This window comes from Euprymna scolopes, chromosome 36 (genome assembly GCF_053919585.1).
Source record: "Euprymna scolopes isolate OS-2025 chromosome 36, ASM5391958v1, whole genome shotgun sequence".
Classification (NCBI taxonomy): domain Eukaryota; kingdom Metazoa; phylum Mollusca; class Cephalopoda; order Sepiida; family Sepiolidae; genus Euprymna; species Euprymna scolopes.
In genome coordinates, this window is record NC_136517.1 from 14,981,679 (window position 1) to 15,001,174 (window position 19,496).

At 31.9% G+C, this 19,496-nt stretch overlaps 1 protein-coding gene across 1 annotated transcript in view; it reads right to left on the minus strand.

Annotated features, from left to right (window-relative positions):
* The window catches only part of LOC145260354 (uncharacterized), a 106,199-nt gene that overhangs the window by 41,416 nt on the left and 45,287 nt on the right, over positions 1 to 19,496 (minus strand). Inside the window, exons 14-20 of the mRNA XM_080118287.1 lie at positions 17,635 to 17,672; positions 16,696 to 16,739; positions 13,575 to 13,726; positions 11,401 to 11,524; positions 9,725 to 9,770; positions 6,001 to 6,256; positions 3,659 to 3,809 (exon numbers count right to left, since the gene is read on the minus strand). Coding sequence (XP_079974413.1) covers positions 3,659 to 3,809; positions 6,001 to 6,256; positions 9,725 to 9,770; positions 11,401 to 11,524; positions 13,575 to 13,726; positions 16,696 to 16,739; positions 17,635 to 17,672 — 811 coding nt within the window. The remainder of the gene's footprint in view (positions 1 to 3,658; positions 3,810 to 6,000; positions 6,257 to 9,724; positions 9,771 to 11,400; positions 11,525 to 13,574; positions 13,727 to 16,695; positions 16,740 to 17,634; positions 17,673 to 19,496) is intronic.

Here is a 19,496-nt window from a genome sequence, read left to right on the forward strand (position 1 = left end):
TTGTTTTTAGCATTTTTTATCAATGAGATAAAAAAAAAAATGATTACTATTTTAAAATCATTTTTTTTCATATTATTTGGATTCTTTGGACTACTATTTTCATCTTGAGTCTTATTTTTCACAACGTTTCAGTGGATGTAACCTCCAACCTTCTTGAAGTGTATATTATTGAATCAGGAATTTGCATAGAATTTTGAACAAAACCCTTTAATCCATGTTCTTGTTCCATTAACCATGATAGGGTAAAAGTCTTAAGTAACTCGCAATTGTATTTTGAGTGTTGTCCACATTAAGGATTGAACTTTCAACCTTCAGAGGAATATAACTTACAACTAAACATTAAGGATTGAACTTTCAACCTTCAGAGGAGTATAACTTACAACTGAACTTTACAGAGTACTTTATCGAGTATGCCACAGGTCTGTGCAGATCCCCGAGTTTGACACCTGAAGAAGGTCAGAGGTTACATCAACTAAAAGGTTGTGCAAATAACACTCAAGATGAGAACAGTAGTCCAAAGAATCCAAATAATATGAATTTTTGAAGTCAAATTTGATCATATTTGGTTTCAAAAATCAAGGAAAATATTTGCTTTTATATATATACTAGCAAAGATACCCATGCTCTGCACATTTGACCTTCACCTTGAAAAATAGTGTACACCATCCTAAAGTGGGGGACCATCATCATCCCAGGTTTGGTCATGATCAGTCCAGTAGTGTGGGTTGTAGGAGTATATATACACAGGCTATGAGCGTGATCTTAACCTTGAAAAATGGTATGCACCATCCCTAGGTGGGGGACAATCATCATGCCAAGTTTGGTCATAATCAGTCCAATGGTGTGGGCTGTAGGAGAGTTGAACAAACACACATATACAAACATGAACGCAACTACTTATGTAAATAAATTATATAGATATATTCAAATTTGGTCAGTCAAATAGTTTAACTATAATTGTTTATCAAAGTTCAACCGCTAGGATTCAGTAAGTTTTCATGAAAATTTTTTTAAATATTTAAATTGGTGAAACAGAAGTTTTGATTTTTTTTTTTTCATGTAATTATCATAACTATCTGTTAGGAAGTTCTTTGGAAACCCTTAACAAAGGCACATAATCAATAAAAATGTTGGTTCTTGTCCAGAATTGCACCTATATTAAAAAACAAAAATAAAGAAAAATCTGTATGATATACGTACCCATGACAAAAAAATCATATTCTAAAAATCACATAAATTGATCAAATAGTTTTATTTTTAACAAAGAAAATCAAATTTTTTAAGTAACAGAAGAGCAATCATCTTATCCATCATTTTGAAAACAATCTTAAAAAAACTAAGGGAGATAACTCAATAATTCAAACTTGTGAGATTTATGTTGTAATGCCTACGAATTCCCATTAATCACTTAAAACTGATTTTCTTTATAAAAATAAACATTCGACCACTGGGGTTTAGTAAGCTTTTTATTAAAAAAAATTTTGAACACATAAATTGGTGAAAACAGAGGTTTTTCATTTTTTTCATGGAATTATTATAGGTAAATAGGTCAAGATAGTTTTTTGGAAATTCATAACAAAAGGCACATAAAATTTTTCTGAAGAAAAAAATTGTTCTTTCTAGTAAACTGACTTTTTGCTTAGACAGCAGTAGTTGTTAACAAAAGATGCCGATATATTTTTGTTATATTAATTTGTGACCAAATTTTTGAAAATTGAAATATTCAAAAATGTTTCTGAATATTCAGTTAGAGCCATTCTGTAATCAAAATATATACGTAATAATAATAAAATAAAAAAAAAAATTTTTTTTTACATGGTAATCACCACCTATCAAGGCCTGTTGGCCACTCAGGGATAAGGGTTATTGCATGTACAGTAATCTATGGGACAATATTGTATTAATTGTTCGTAGTGGAGACTTGATAACGTGTCTTAAGGGGACGGTTTATCAGGAATTTGTTTATGTTGGACTTGAAGACATCCAGGTTGTAGTCAGGTGGGAAACAGGCAAATGGAAGAGAGTTCCACAGGCGTGCACTTCTAAGGAAGAAGCTTTGTTCATGGAATTTATGCTTTGATTTAGGCACAGATAAAGAGTGGGGGAAATCACCAACAGTGGTTTCAGCCAGACAGGTACCCCTCGTGAAAGATTGGGACCAGAGATCGGAGCCCAGACGAGCACTTGCCATGGAAATAAAATAAAACAAAGACAGACTCGCAACGTCTCCCTCATGGAAGAGAGGCCGCAGGGAAGAGAAAAGGGCATCCCCCACCAATATATATAGATATATATATGCCAGCACCAGCAAAGTCATAGCTTCACTATAATAATCACTTGCTAATATCTTTCCTCTAATGAAAAGATCACATTCTTTGAAACTCTACAGATTAAGGAAATCTTAATATTTCTTTTTGAGTATCTTGCCAGACAATAAATTCTTGTAAATTATAATTTACAAGCTTTAATTGTGTTCTTATATATATATATATATATATATATATATATATATATATATATATACACACACACGAGCAGACAGTTAATGAAATATGTTAAAAAACACTTTGAAATGAGTTAAAAACATATTTAATCTGAAAAGGAAACACTAGATAAATGGATAGTCCTTAATCTGCAGAGTTTCAAAGAAATACTTTCCTTCTCATCAGAGGGTAGGAATTAGCAAAATGCGGGATCGGATTTTGCATGCAAAAGTATTTGATGAAACAACAAGTAAGTCAAAGATCTTACTTGAAAACAAAAAAAGTTAAGCAGAGGGAATATGGTGAAGAAAAAGGTGATTACACATGAATGGATAGTCTGGTGGAAGATAAATAATCCAGTGACGGTAAAATCCAAATATTCAAGAAAGTTAATTGAATTTTCATTTTTATTTTATATATATATATATATATATATATATATATATATAGCATATAATTAAATTGAAACTATATTTACACACTATTGTATGATGAAAAAATACTTTTCTCGACGTTCAAGGATCCTTCTTCAAATAAATTGACTATCAAAAAGTTTTATGGTTCTTTTATAAAATAGTGACTCCTTCAAGAAATGCTGTATTTTTTCTCCTTAGGTTTAAAAGTTCAAATACTCGACTTTCAAACTTTAATTCTAGTCAGAAATTACTTTCTAGTCATCAATTTAAAAAAAAACAAATTGAACACTTTTTTTTAATCAATAATGTGTGAATACTCTAAAACATAAAAATAGAAAACATTTAGAGTGTAGAGATAATTTTTGCATATACATTTCACTTAATATGACCGTCCCATCCTTCTAAGGCAGTTAGCCCGTTCACCAATTATTTTGATATTTTTTTTTTTATGCTGAAAAATTATAATAAAATTAGAATTACTTACCTTTGGTGTAAGTGACAAGACTCCCTCTTCCTTCTCAAAAAACTAATTTCATAACCTTACCTCTAACCCTAAATCGAATAACAAGCCCCCCCCCCCGCCCCTACATTTCACTTCAATATATCATCATGCTTTGTACACATGCTTGATAGACTCTTTCTTTTGGCCGAGAATTATTTAAAAGAAAGAACAAAGATTGTTTTAAAGAAATGGGAAGTGGAGAGGTTCATTTGAACAATACAAAGCATAAAATAATGATGACCATAATTTTCTGTTACCTCTGTGGCCAGCAACAAGGTACTGCAATTTTTTCTTGGGCTTTTTGAAGACATTTTCAGAGGCGACTTCATCGATGGTAGAAGTTCTACCGGGCGAACTAGTGCCTTTCTTCAGTCTGTTCTGGAAACATTGGTATTCATGTTTTATGTTCTGCAAAAGGAAAAAAGGATGAAAAACGACAAAAAGAAGTCGGTGCTTGTTAAGATATAGTCGACAGATCGATTTTTTAAAACGTCATTTTAAGCAAAAATAAGAGCACTTACTTGTCATGTCGAAAATAGTAATATATAAAAAGACCACGAATATTCATCAAATAGAACAACTGCTATTGTGTTTTTAGTAAAAAAACGTCCATTGTTATGATCTTTTAAAAAAAAAAGTCTGCCATTAAAATGTCGAAAAGGGAGATAAGTATGTCTCCTGTATTCGCAATGTTCACATCTAGGGAAAATGTAATTTCCACCAATTTTCCATAAAAATTACTTTTAACTATAAAGAATGAATTTTCATAATTTTTGGATATATTATTATTTTCATCATGACAATTAAGTAAGTACAGTTGGTTTTGTTTAAAATCACATATTTTAAAAAAATCGATCCGATGACTCTATATTGACAAGCACTGAGAAATCAATTGTTTGATTAAGTTTGCTTTCAGGAGTTTATTTTTTTTTGCCTTAAAAATATTTACATACACACGCACACAAACTAATCACAGTTGGAATTGATCTGGCAGTCAGATTGCCACAACTAGACAAACTGTTGAAGCATGATACAGTGAAACAGCTGCCTGTGGATGGCTATCCATACAAATTTGTTTGAAACAAATTTGTTGATTCTTTTTTAATCTTCTTACATTTCAGAACTATTTGAAGCATTTTATGACAAGAAAACTTTTATAACAATATTGATAGCCATTTCTGTGTACGATTGGTGGGTTTGAGAGTTGGAGAAAATGGATGATAAGAAAACATTGGTATATTTAAAGAAAGTGATCTGCAGATTCAAAATAAATTTTTTAGCTACCCCTTAAATAAATTGAAGGTCGAAGATACAGAAGGATCATCATAACAGACATTCTGGCTGTAAATGAAAATCATAAAGAAACTGAAAAAAAGTGCATCTTTTTTTTTTGTTAATTTTACTAATTATTGGTAATTATTAATTTTATTAACTATTATTAAGTATTAATTTATTAACTATAAGTAAATATTAATTTTATTAACTATTGGTAAGTATTAATTTTATTAACTATTGGTAATTATGAACTTTAATAATTACTGGTAATTATTAATTTTACTAATTATTGGTAAGTATTAATTTTACTAATTATTGATATGTATTAATTTTAATAATAATTGGTAAATATTAATTTGAAACCTACAAAACATTTTATTTAATCAAAAATTCAAAGATTTCCTTTAATTTTTCTTTAGAAAATCAACGTTAAATGTATCAATAAAGTTGTTGAAAATATTTGATTGGTATTAGGTATTATATAGTAAGTCTTTTTGATTCTTATAAAATTCAGGAAATATGCATGAAAAACCAACAAAAGATATTTCTTGGTGTTGTCCACTCCAGAGCTCCCACAACCCCTTAAATAACCAGATGATAATGATGATGATATATGCAATAATTTTATGTTATATTGTGAAACTATGTGTTTCCCTGTGACAACAATCATGACCCTTACAATTTGTACGCTGTGGTTTCTTTCTCCTTCATTTCTCATTCTGGCCGTGTTGTCGTCTCTCACTCAGCGGTGACTGCCAAGGAAGCAAGCACGGGTGCAAAATCATTAAAAAAATAAACAATGCAAGAAAAATGAAAGAAAACACAGACTATCCATTGTATCCTGAGTGTGTGTGTTTGATACCATAGACTCTCTAAATGTTAACGTCCACATCTTAGTCATATGCCAAGGCCTTAACCTGTCGTCAGTCGAACCAAACTGGAAATTGACCTCAAATGCCGCAAACTGAAGACTGTTCATAAACTATTCCTAACTGTTGTAAGCTGTTGCAAAACTCACCCCTACTCCTGAAATTGTGAACTAACTCTAAATATATTAAACTTTATTGTCCGCTACACCTTGATTAACAATCCCATTTTAGATAGCCTTTGTATGCCTGGGTGAATAACTGTCTCTCCATCTTTCTACTAAGAGCATTTCCTATAACCTTTGTTCTGTTGATCAAATTTTTAGTCTAGTGGGGTCTATAGTATTACAATAAATGAAAAAAATTTTCTTGTTTCCAGTTTCTGCATTTTTACTGCAACATATTTCGATTTGGAGACCAATAAAATTAAAAGGGGACGACATTATAAATATACTAACCTTCATTTGTTCTTCCAAAATTTTCTGCCCATACTTATTTTGTGCAATGAGATTTGAAGAGTCGTCATTTGTCAGTTCTCCATCCGTGAAGTCAGCATCTTGACCTGACCCTTGCAATCCACAGGAGCTGAACTCATCTTCACATGTGTAATCACCAGAAAGATATTTATAAACGATCGGAGTCTTCGGCTTTCGAGTGGTCCTTAAAGATTGATGAAGGCAATCATCACGGCTCCTGCGCTGCGTATTTAATGACCTGATTGACAAGAACAACGTAAACAAATTATTTTCTGCCAAAGCAATTTTTTCAAATGGACATCCTGTTGCAGATTGTTCTTAGAACTTCATATTTCATCAGTTCCATATATTTAGTTTATACGTCTCTGGTTTCACTCTGTGAGCAGCTGGGATGACAAAATCTGTTTGGCAGTTTTTTTTCTTTTTATTGACTACTAGCTTGCAGCCCAGCGTTGCTCGGTTGTATAATACACTTAAACATGATATTTTAGTTTATGCAAATTGCATATGTATTATTATAGAATCAAATATTATATATTACAAGGAATAATTTGCTTGGTTGGCTAATTCACAAAAAAAAATTTAAAAGAAAAATTATAACGCCGCTCATCAAATTCCATCTGCATTTGTTTACAATATTATGAAAGCTGATATTTGGGCTTGATGATGAATGCCCTGGAAAAGTCACTTCTTATTAATGTTTAGTTTTAAAATATGCAAAGAAAGAAATGATTTACGGCGATTTTAAATAGTACCTCTTTTATCATAAATTGAACTCATTAATAAGAAAAAATTAAAATAAAATGGTGAGGTACACCCGGGCTTGAACAGGGTATCATTTGATCTGTAGTCAAATGCTCTACCACTAAGCTATATCTCCAGATTCTAATAAATCTGTTTATTTTTTTAAGAAGAAATGATTTGCTCAGATTTTATTATCTCCCTTGGCTGGTGTAATGTAAAAATTCTTTTTTCTGTAAGAGAGAAAAGCTATTTTAAATATCAGATTTTCTTTTTGATTTTCAATATTTATCAGATTAATTTCTGCACAAACCATATCTAAGAACACTGCCAGACATATAAATTAGCTTTGTACGAAATTTTTAAAAGATAGGCTCAGCTGTTTCAGAACCTATGATGAAGGAACTTACACACACACACAAAGTAACTTTTATATAATAGTAGAGTATCATTTTTGGTCTTTTAACTTGCATAAGGTTGTTTCTATATCAATGTCACAGAGTTCTTTAGGGCTTTTATTTTCTAATACTACTTGCTCCAGTTTGCGTTTGTACCATTTTGTTTGTATGTTCAAAATTCAGTCATTTGCACAATTCCTACTAAATCATCTCCCTAATCAAGTCATATTTGTTTTCATATTTGGAGCTTTCGCTTATGATGTGGCTCATGGTTTCATCTCTTCACCTGTAATGTTTACGGTTGCTATTTTTCTGATGTTTGTCTATCTTTACTTCTATATAATTTTTTTTTTTTTTACATAGAAGTCACCACTTATCAAGGCCCGGAGGCCACCTGAGAATAAGGGTTATTGAGTATACAGTAATCAATGGGATAATATCGTAGTAATCGTTAGTAATGGAAATTTGGTAAATTGGATTACTTAAGGGGGCGGTTCATCAAGAATTTGTTTATGTTGGACTTGAAGACAACCAAGTTGTAGTCAGCTGGGAAGCAGGTAAATGGAAGAGAGTTCCACAGGCGTGCAGTTCTAGGAAAGAAGCTTTGTTCATAGAATCTACGTTTTGACTTAGGCACTGATAAAGAGTGGAGAAAATTATTGACAGTGGTTTCAGCTAGACGGGTATTTTTCGTAAAAAATTGGTGAGTGGAGGACCAGAGATTGGAGTTTTTGTGCTGATTGTGTTGTTTTGTGCAGCTGTCAATAGCAATTTCTCTTTTCACATGTCCTTTTTGCAGCCATACAAGGTTTTCTTGTGAACAATTTCTTTGTTTTATAAATAGCCCTATTTTTATTCTTCCTCATTTAACATCTGCATGTGTTGGATGATTTTAGAAATTGATTTCAAAACTAATCTATCTCTGGCCATGTCTTTATTTATCCCTCTTTCTATCAAATACATCCCTATCATTTCCTCCCATGTCTATTGTTATTATAGTTACTTTACTTTTTTTTACTGATCAGTCATCGTTTATCAAGGCCAAAGGTCACTCGATGATCAGGCCTAAAGAGGTGTATAAATTGAAAATCACCTGATTGTAACATTACGTTGTTACAAACAAAGGAAAAAAATAAAAATCTGGGTCTGCATTTTTTCTTTTTCAACAAAATGTTTTTATTGCCATTACTTTAGCACCACATGTTTATTTTATGCGGTCACATTACTCCATCCTCCAACTGCATGCTGGCCACATTTTCATCTTTAGACGTCTACTTTCTTCAACATCAAACTCTTCTTCTCCTGACCACGTTGTGGCTTTTTTCTCCTTTTTTTTCTAGCACACATTTTCTAATTTGCATATGCGTCTTTTTCGGCTGCTGCTGCTTTCCCACGCACTCATATGCACTCTGTTATGTGCTGAGAGAATTAAAAATCTCCACATAACATCAACAAACTTAAAATGACAACCAACCCAGATAACAGCAATTCTTCTCCCGCTGTCAGAAGCATTACTCATGGGACATGAAGACAAAATAGGTGAGAAACTAGAGTTACAATATAAACCAAACATCCATTTTTTTGCTTTCCATTATTTTTTGGTTTAAAAGACTTTTTACACTGGGTTTTTTTATGAACCGAGCGGGTATGCAAAGACGCCCCCCCCCCCATCAAAACATCAATGCAAAAAAAAAAAAAGATGGTGGTCCAGAATTCCCCCTTATCTTAAATAACACAAATAAAGAAAAATATGTATGATGCATGTGTCTGTGGCAAAAAAAATAAATATATCATATTCCAAATATCACGTAAATTCATCATGAAGTCTTATTTTTATAAAGAAAATCTATAAGGTGGCCATTACAAACAAAGGAAAAACATAAATAAAAAATCCGGGTCAGCATTTTTTTCCTTTTTAGCAAAAAGTTTTTATTACCGTTCTGTCGGCATAACTTCAAAAGTCTCTCGCTGCCACTTGTCCATTTTAACCTGACACATGTTTCTCTTTCTTACGACCACATGTGGGCACAGCCGGCCCATTCTCATCTTCGACTTCACACAACCATTCTCTTCGATGTTCACTTTGCTTCTCTTCGAGCACATGGTGCATTTTCCTCTAATTTTTTCCCCCTTTCTATTCTCGTATACACTTCTTAATTTGCATGTGGTTTTTCGACTACTGTTAATCTCTTTGCAAGCCAGCCATCCTTTGCTGCTGCTGATATTTTCCCACGTGCTCATATGCACTATATTACAAATCATTTTCAAACAAATTTGAGTCTTTCTAATGTCCTCATGTTAAAAATGGCCTTCTAAAATCTTACAAGTTTGAATTATCTGGAATTATCTCCCTCGTTTTCATCGCAATATTGTCAGTGTTTATTTTGTTGGTCACAAAATTTGAATCATATTTAACAATAAAACCACTTGATCAATTTACATGATTTTTGATGTATGATATTTTATTTTTATCATGGATAGGTACGTCATATAAATTTTTCTTTATTATTTAATATAAGGGAAATTCTGGACAAGCACCCCAAAAAAGACAAAAATATTTTTTTTACCGTGAACAAATGTTTTTCTTTTTCTTTGTAATTTCATTCTTCAAAGCTGGGGAAAAAAAAAGAGCAAAAAAAAAAAAATTGTGACACTATAGTATGATTGCAAGAATTAGGAGTCAATATGTAATCTTGCCATTACATACAAACAAAAGGAAATAAATAAATAAAAGTCTGAGTTGGCATGTTTTTTTTATTGTTTTTTTTTTGTTTTTTTACACAGTGATCACCACTTATCAAGGCCCGGAAGCCACTCAGGGATAAGGATTATTGCAAGTACATTACGTTAGTGTGGAGATTTGATGAAGTGTTTACTTAAGGGGGCGGTTCATTAGGAATTTGTTAACGTTGGACTTGAAGACATCCAAGTTGTAGTCCGGTGGGAAGCAGGCAGACGGAACACAGAGTTCCACAGGCGTGCAGTTCTAAGAAAGAAGCTTTGTTCATGGAATCTGCGTTTTGATTTAGGCACAGATATAGAGTGGGGGAAATTTTTCACAGTGGATTCAGCTAGACGAATGTTTTTCGTGAAAGAAAACAAAAGTTTTTATTATATGTTACTCTCCCATCTCAACACCACTTAAAAAGTCTCTTGCTGCCACATGTCCATCTAGCCTGTCTTGCGTTTCTCCTTCCTCTGGCCACAGCCGGCCTATTCATGTTACACGTTTATTTTGTTTGACATCAGCTTTTGCCTCTCCCACAAGCACGTGGCGTCCTTTTTCTCTTTTTTTCTTCCTCTCGTGCTCACTTCATAATTTGCATTTTTCGGCTACTGCTGCTGCTGCCAATCTCTTCATAAGCCAGCTATCCTTTGCTGCTGCTAATATTTTCCCCACACGCTCATATGCACCATGTTACAGATGGAGTCGGGTTCAAAATACTTCTGCGATCACTAATCAGCAGAGCATTAACACTGTCGACCAAGAGAAGAGTTTATCAGGCATATGTACGCAGCAATGATGGCGCATGGAAGTGAAAATATGGTTAGTCAGGGTTGCAGACATGTGTTGCATGGACAGAAATGATATGATGGATGTGTAATGTAAGTCTTAAAGACAGATTCAGATTTAATGACTTCAGAGAAAGATTAAATCTGGACAGGATAGGGAGATGGTATGGCCATGTTGAAAGAATGAATATAAAATGGACATTAAACTAAACACGATGACTATTTACAATAAAATAAAAGCATTTCATCGGATAGATATTATTTGTTGTTTTTTTATTGTTCATTATTATTTACATCATAACTACTGCATATGATCAACTGAATGCAAATTGTTCTTGTGTCATTAGTTGGAGAGGGTAAAATGCAAACCCTACTTTTTTGAACAGTATTAGTGTTCAAATGATCAAAATCAATTCAGTTGGATTTACAGTATGAAAAGGAGGGAATGAATTTTGAATAGAAAAATAAGTAAAAAGTTTTAAAAAAATGTAAAAATTGTATTAAAAAAATGTTGAAATAAATGTAAAAAATTTAATATAAAAAATGTTAAAAAATAAAATAAATGTAAAAAATGTTTTAAAAAATGTTTTGTAAAAATGTTAAAAAAAATGTTTTGCAAAAAATGTAAAAATTAATGTAACAATAAATGTAAAAAACGTAACAATAAATGTAAAAAATGTAAAAATAAATGTAAAAGTTCAAAAATGTAAAAAAAAAAAGTAAAAAATACCTTCTTGTGCGAACATCAATTTGTTTTGCACTTGCGACATTTCTTGGTTCAAAGTTTTTATTTCTTCCGTTTGTTCCTCAAATTGTTGGATTAATTTTTGATTATGTGTTCGATTATCTGTAATCTGAAATGACAAAAAAAATTTTGGATTCAAGTTTGCTTTTTTAAATCTGAAAAAAAAAATCACAAAAACTCTGATCTATGTTGTGCATTTTTGGTTTCATTTTAAAGTATGTGTTCCCATATTTGACATAGAACATTATAAAATATTAGAATGGATGAGACAGAAGATAATTAATGCTTCTTATAGAGTTAAATGAATACAAACAAAAAAAAACAATAAACCAATTGCTTTCCATTTACTCCTATCCATTCATTTCCCTGAAATGCGTACAGTTTGTAATTGTTGCCTTATAGTCCACAAGTATTGTACATATTTAAGAGTCAGCCAACTTGAAAATATATTTTTCTGTTTGCCAGATTGTTATGAACTTTTGTGTCAATAAAAGCAAGAGAACTTAATTCTGACCAGAGCATTCACCAATTCAAACCCAATAATGCGCCAATACGACCCAACACAGACTCTAACAGTAATGTTGATACAACCATACAGACTCAAACAGTAATGTCAATATAAACCAACATAGGCTTGAACAGAAATGTCAATATGACCCAACACAGGCTTGAACAGAAATGTCAATATGACCCAACACAGGCTTGAACAGAAATGTCAATATGACCCAACACAGGCTTGAACAGAAATGTCAATATGACCAAACACAGGCTTGAACAGAAATGTCAATATGACCCAATACAGGCTTGAACAGAAATGTCAATATGACCCAACACTAACTTGAACAGCAATGGCAAAACAACACAATATGGGCTTGAACATTAACATGAACATTGAACAGTAACATCAATACAATCCAGCACAGACTTGAATAGTAGCAATAATTACGAATGCTGACATAATCCAAGAGCAACCTGTGAAGTCACTGACAAATGACTCAAGTATCGTCTTTATATAGCTCTTGAGCAAGTTCTTGGGTGGTTCCGTGCATGCTTGTCCCAATATCAAACATTTTTAAAGATTTAGTGGCCATATTTGATAGAATGTTTATAAAAGCATAAAGTGGAAATTTTATGATTTTTTAAAACTTTTTTGTCAACACAAAATAATGAAGTTATTCAAAAAAAAAAAAAAAAAATGTCACTTTTGGTTTGTTTGGTGTTTAATGGCCCCATCAACCACTTTAGGATCATTTTAAGGCCAAACAATTTTTTTTTTTTTTTTTAAAAGAACAACATATATGAAATGAAGTTTGGTTTTATGCCCGGGTGAAGGATCACTGGTGCTATATTTATTCTGAGACAAATACAAGATGAGACGATTGTAGATGCATTTCTGGTTTGTGAACCCGTTTTATCTTGTAGAATAGGGGTGGTTATTATTCTATTTTATAGATTTTCCAGTACAGTCCAATTGTTTTTAGGAAATTTAATATATCTTTTTTTTGCAGAAAAGTTTTTCTAGGTTGTTTATTGTTTTGAAGTCTTTACAATCAATTAGTATATTTTTAATAGACATAAGTTTTTGATATGGTATTTTTTTTTTTACAAGGTACCACTTCCCAAAGGCCACTCAACGATAAGGGTTAATGAATGTAAGGTGGTACTGTAGTAATCGTTAATGGTATAAGTTGGGTAGAATTTGATTATTTAAGGGGACAGTTCAACAAGAACTTGTTTACATTGGACTTGAAGGTTACGATATTGTAGTCCATTGGGAAATAGGCCAGCAAAACAGTGTTCCACAGGCAGGGAGTTCTAGGAAAGAAGCTTTGTTCATGGAATCTGCGTTTACATTTAGGCACAGATAGAGAGTGGGGGGAAATTGTTGATAACGGTTGCAGACAGTCAAGTGCTTTTTGTGAAAGTCCAGCAAATGGAGACCAGAGACTGGAGCTCAAACAAATACTTACCATGAAAATAATTGTATATAATAACCAATAATTGGTATACATAAAAGGGGATCTTTTCCTTTTAGGAAGCAAGAGTTTGTAATGAAGGCATGACCTATACATAGTCAGGCTATGATTACTTTTTCCTCTGTTAACAATATGGTTACAACAAAGTCCAGAAGAAATAGAACTGTCCATGAATGGACTCACCTCTTTTCGAAACTTTTCTTCAAGTTGTTTCTTGTAGTTCTCGTACAGCACTTTCTCTTGATTGAGTTCATTTCGCACCTTCTCCATTTCTTGCTTGACACGTGCCATTTCCTGATTCAACTGGAGGGACTCCTTCATAAAGGACTCTTGTCCTACAACAACAGAAGAAAATGGAATTGTGGGTACGAATTTCAAACTGATTTTAACAATCTCATTTTACTTCCTACTAACAGATGAACCTGACCATAAAATATTTGAAAAACTTAGCTTTACTTTTGCAGGTCAACAGGTATAACTGCACAAGTGATTAAATTCCTCAAAATGCATTCCAATTTGGAAATTCATTAAAAAAAAAAAAAAAAAAAAAAAAAACTTTTGCCATCTTTAGAGTTTTTTGTAAAATGTACTGGACCACCTGTGACCTGTTGGAGTTAATATTATCTATAAATCTATAAAAGAAAGAATGTGTGTGTGAAGATACTTCTCAACAGATTTTTTATTTACAGACTTGAAATTTGGCATATAGAGTATTCAGAGATGTGAAAAACTTTTTAATTGGTTTTCATACAGAAAAACGGGCTGCTAAGGGGTCAAAATTGAAAAATTGGTATGTGTGGGGGGGGGGAGTTAGATTTATATCTCTTTGCTAATTGTTTCATGATTGCGCACGCATGAATAGTTCACATGACAGATTACTTATTTTCAACATAAGTGAGTTTGAAAACACTTTTTAAAGATCATGTCAAGCTGGTCTAATGGTTATCGTACTTGACTCCCTGTCTTTAGGTTTTGGCTTTGATCTCAGCTTGAGGATTTTCTTTTCTTTTTTTTTACTTACATAAAATGAACTGTTTAGAAAAACATAATACTTGCATGCACATATCTCAGTTTCTGTATGAATTAAAATCTAATATTTATGTGTATTTCACGACTGGGCAACACTGGGCGATCTGCTAATTATAAATAATATTAAATATTTACGAAATTTTTTTCATCATATGTTTAACATCTGTTTTACATACTGGCATGAGTTGAACAGCTTCTAGAATTTAGCTTCCAAACTAACCTATCTCTGACCAGGTCTTTATTCATCTTTCTCTCAAATTTATCCTTATTTCCTCTTATGCTTTCCTTGACCTTCCCTACCAACTGACCATACTACCTTAACTTGTAGCATTATGGTTGAGTTAATACATAATAGTTATAGCTCGTTAAACTTATTTACTTTACTTCACGTTACGGCACATCAACCCTTCTGGATTTTACACCATATGTTCTTACATAAGTTGTGGTTCAACACTTTTTAAACCTATGTCATTTATTTGTTCAAGCAACTGTGTGCATGCGAAAACAAAAAGTCATCTCTCTCTCCATAAAAACAAAACTTGATCACACGCATAACAATAAAAAGGCTGAGACTGTCTTTTCAAATGCAGTTGAGATTATTTGATTTCATACAGTGGTCTGGAGACGCATTGCCAAATTTTTTACTGGCCCTTAATCTTAGAGAGAGATGATTTTGCTGGTTACATCTTAAAATTCGTATTCTCTCTTCGCTCCCAAGAACCTCTGTAAACTCTTTCAAATCTCACTCTTAAACATGATATCATGAAACTCTCACTGAATCATGTTCCCATGAAACAGGGCCTAACTGCAGTGACCCCCATGACTCCTTTTCTGTCGCATCAGCCATCTGCTTTAGACAGGTTTTGAACTCAATGACTCTCGCTAAAAATCTATTACTAAATCTGTTACTAACATCTATATCTATGTACTAGTTAAAACTGCTTGTCTGCTAACGTAGGGTAGGGTACCATTATATAGCGCAATACTTTCTTTATCATTATTATACTCGGTTTAATACCCATTTTAAATGCTGGCAGGTTTAAGAAACTGATTTTCAAACTCATCTTATCTCTGGCCAGGTCTTTATACTTCTTTCTCTCAAATCCATCTTTATCACTTCCTCCCAAGTTTTCCTTGGCCTTCCTCTGTGAACTGGACCTGCTACCTCAACTGTTCTACATCTACTAATTCAAGAACTTTCATAAAGTTTTTGAATTGTTAAACCAAAGTGAATTTGTGCTGTTCTTTATTAATAAGGTTTATGAGAATTTCTATTAAACAGATTTGGTTGATGGTTTTATTTTATGGCATATCAAACCTTTCTTTGGATTATTTAATGCCCAATCCAATCATTTTAGTAAATGTTTTTATACTTCAAGTTCTTTATATTTTCAAATATTTATTCATGCTGTTTGGTTTGATTGTTTTGTTTTACAACATATCAATCCTTTTCGGGTTTTTTTAATGCCAAATCCAGTTCTTTTTCCTTTTTGAAAAAATTTTTATACTTAAGTTCTTTATATCTTCAAATATTTATTCATAGCGTTTGGTTTGGTTTATTTGTTTTGTAGAGGAAATTTGTTTTTCTTTTTTGGCTTTGCAGAATATGATTGAGTTTTGCAAAGGAAAGGGAAAAAAACAATAACATCAATGTTTGGTACGTTTTAAGTCAATAAGTCAGTACCTTCAAACAGCCTGATCTGGTAGCACCCATGCTATTAAACAGAAGCAGAAAGTCAATAAGTTACGGTTTCATATCACAAAACTCAAACTGTCAACACGATGAATTACCAAAAGGATAATCTGCGACGGATCAAAGAAGCGATCATGGTCAAGTTTGCTATATTTTGTTTTTGAAATCCTTCTCATCAAACTGTTGAACCTTTCCATCGACTGTGTTTCATATTGTTATCACTTTCAACCTGAATAATTCGCAAGTAAATTTATACGACTTGGTTGTTAAAATAGATTACAAAGAAATGAAAATCAAGCTTGGGTTTACTTTCAGCAATCTAGTAATTCTCGCTTCTCTTATTTCTCTTAATCCTCACATTCTATGAGCAATATTTCTGACAAAGGGGGGGAGAATTGTTGTTTTTTTTTTTTTTAGTCAGAATCTATCCACCTAACATTTATTGTTGGCAAGTTTGGGACCTGAAAGCGGTATTTATTTATTTTTTTCTAGCTCCTTAGATCGAGTGGCTTCATGCTTTGTCCAGAATGATTTCCATGAAATGAAAATAAATAAAAAGTCAAAAAGTGACAGCCAACTTACGCATCTTGAGACATTCATTTAACTGCGTTGTTTCTGCATGGTGCCTGGAAATAGAATGATAGAGAGGAATTTAATTCTATGCTTAGACTGATGTCCTCATCTTTGGTATTTTAATCTTCCTATATTTAACAAAAGATAGAGTGAGTGGCAAAGTTGCAGATTATAAAATTGGAAAGATAAATTCTTATTTTGTTTTGTACATTCACAAAAAAAAAAAAAATACTGTGGTTAACAGTTATACATGTTACTGCTACTTTGAGACATTACGGAAGAATTCAAAGAAATAAAAAATATTTTAAAATAAATCAATGTATTCAACACAAACAAGATTTGTATAAAAAAAAATCAAATATTTTTCATGAAACAAAACGTTATCAAAACAATTTTCTTTACATTACAAATAAGAGAACATTGTACGATGATGTAAGGGTCTAGTGTCAGGTTGGTAGATCTCTCCATTCCCGGGATTCAAAAAAATTGATTCCGTTAAATTAGTAAAGAACTCACATCTTAATATATAAACAAAATAAAAAAAGGCTTAGTATCGTTTCAAACTGTGTCCTTCAAATGGGAGAATCAATGCTGCGCTTTGTCATTCAAAATAGAAAAGAAAAGAGGGCATAAAAAAGATGGAGGTACACCAAAAGAAGAAAGAAAAAGGGTACACTAAATCAGAAAAACAAAATGGAGTGGAACGAAAAAAACAAAATGGAGTGGAACGAAAAAGAAAGAAAGGGGTGGAACAAAAAAAAAAATGAAAGAAAGGGGTGGAGCAAAAAATGAAAGAAAGGGGTGGAACATACAAAAATGAAAGAAAGAGGTGGGACAGCAAAAAAAAAAAAATGAAAGAAAGGGGTGGAACAAACAAATGGAAGGGGTGAAACAAACAAACAAAAAAAAAAACAAAAAAAGAGGTGGAGCATTAAAAAGAGAACTTACATTTTCTCAGTCTCAAATTCTCTTCTTGACACAATATTCTTTTCATTCAAGTTCATTTTTGAAGGAGGTAAAAAAAATAAGAAATTGAAACATTTTTTCAGTAAAAGAAAAGTAACTAAAGTAGAAGGAAAATGAAAAAAAAAATTAAACAGAAATTATTGAAAGAATTTTCAAAAAAAGTAAAAACACGCTTTCCCATCAAACTACTTTTGACAAAAAAAAATAAAAAACCCTAAATCATCTAGGATGCTGACAAAAATAATTTAACCTCTCTATATTTAAGTATAATAATAAGTATTATAATAAAATTCCCCTCCTTAACCAACTCTCATCTTTTGAAAAATTAGTCTTTATATCTTACCCATTGAATGCTGTACTATTACTCCTATATCTATTACTCCTACCATAACATAAAAAGATACAGATAAAAAACGGCAACTGGTTCAATATAATAACCAGAAATGAATAGAAGGCTGAGTAGTTGTTTGATCTAATTTGAGTTATTGAAAAATTACAAAAAAAAAAAAAAAAAAATCTTCCCTAGAAATTACAGTATTTCTTTTTTAATCATAATCAGATTTGTGTCATATTTGAATCTCATGATTTTTAAATGTGCCTTGTGTAGTATCTAACTTTTCATCATACACACATACAATTCTCCTGCATATAATATGAGGGTCATTACAAAAGTAATGCATGCCTTTTTTTTTTTTTACTAAAAAAAAAAAAAAAAAAAATTGGAAAGCTACAAAGACTGGAGTGGTACCATTAAAACAAGTGACTTTTTGTGTTCCACAATTCATTTTTCTACGTAGTCACCACCATTCTCAATGCACTTTTGCCAGCGATGGGATCGTGGTTATGCATGGGTGTCCAGAGTGTGCTCACATCTGTTGCCATTCTAATATCAACAAATCCATCTTCTAACTGTGCTGACATTGGCTTTGTAAATGTCCAACAGGCACCGATGAATGTTGATTGGTTCTAATTTCTTATTGAAAAAATTAAATGACACATCTTTGCTTCTGATGCATGTCCATGACAGGGGTTGCTTTCTTAGCGTCTCACACTGTCAATATTTGCAACAGAAATGAAACTGTTGGGTTATGAATAGGGCTAGGACAACAACATATTCTTTTCATTGTTTTGACTCTCGAATGTGTATCCATTGATATCTTATATGCTTTTATATAGAGTGATGTGGTTCTCGGTTGATTAACTGTGTCAGATATATACTCAAGAGTCAAAACAATAATAATAATATTTTGTTGTCATAAGCCTAGTTATGAATGCATGTTCAGTCACCATGCCAATGTAATTTGCAATCCTCTCTGATCCACTCAGGCAGGATAAAAAATAGGAGGCATTACTTTTAGAATACCTCTTGTAGATAAATAGTTTAACACTCACCTCCTCTTGATTCCACCTCCCCCCACAAAAAATATTAAAAAATGTTTACATCTTTTTCTGTTTTAAAAATTATTCTAAAATAGTGGGTCTACCCTAATGTAAGATTTGGAACTAATTTTTGATGAGGTTTTTTAAATATCCGAGATAAAAAAAAAAAATGATACCCCATTCATATTTTTAAAACAGTAACAGAAAAATTAAATTGCAAACGTTAAAAAGAAAACAAAAATTACTTAAATTATTAAATAACAAAATAATAAAGAAAAAAGACTATAAAAAAATTATAAACAAAGAAATTTTTTTAATTTAAGAGAAAAAAAAACAAGAAAAAAAATTTAAAACAGAAAACTTTAAAAATAAAATTTATAGAAAGCAAAAAGTAAAAAAAAAATTTTAATGAAAAAAAAAAAAAAATAAAGAAAAATAAATAAAAGGTGATTCTCTTCAAACTA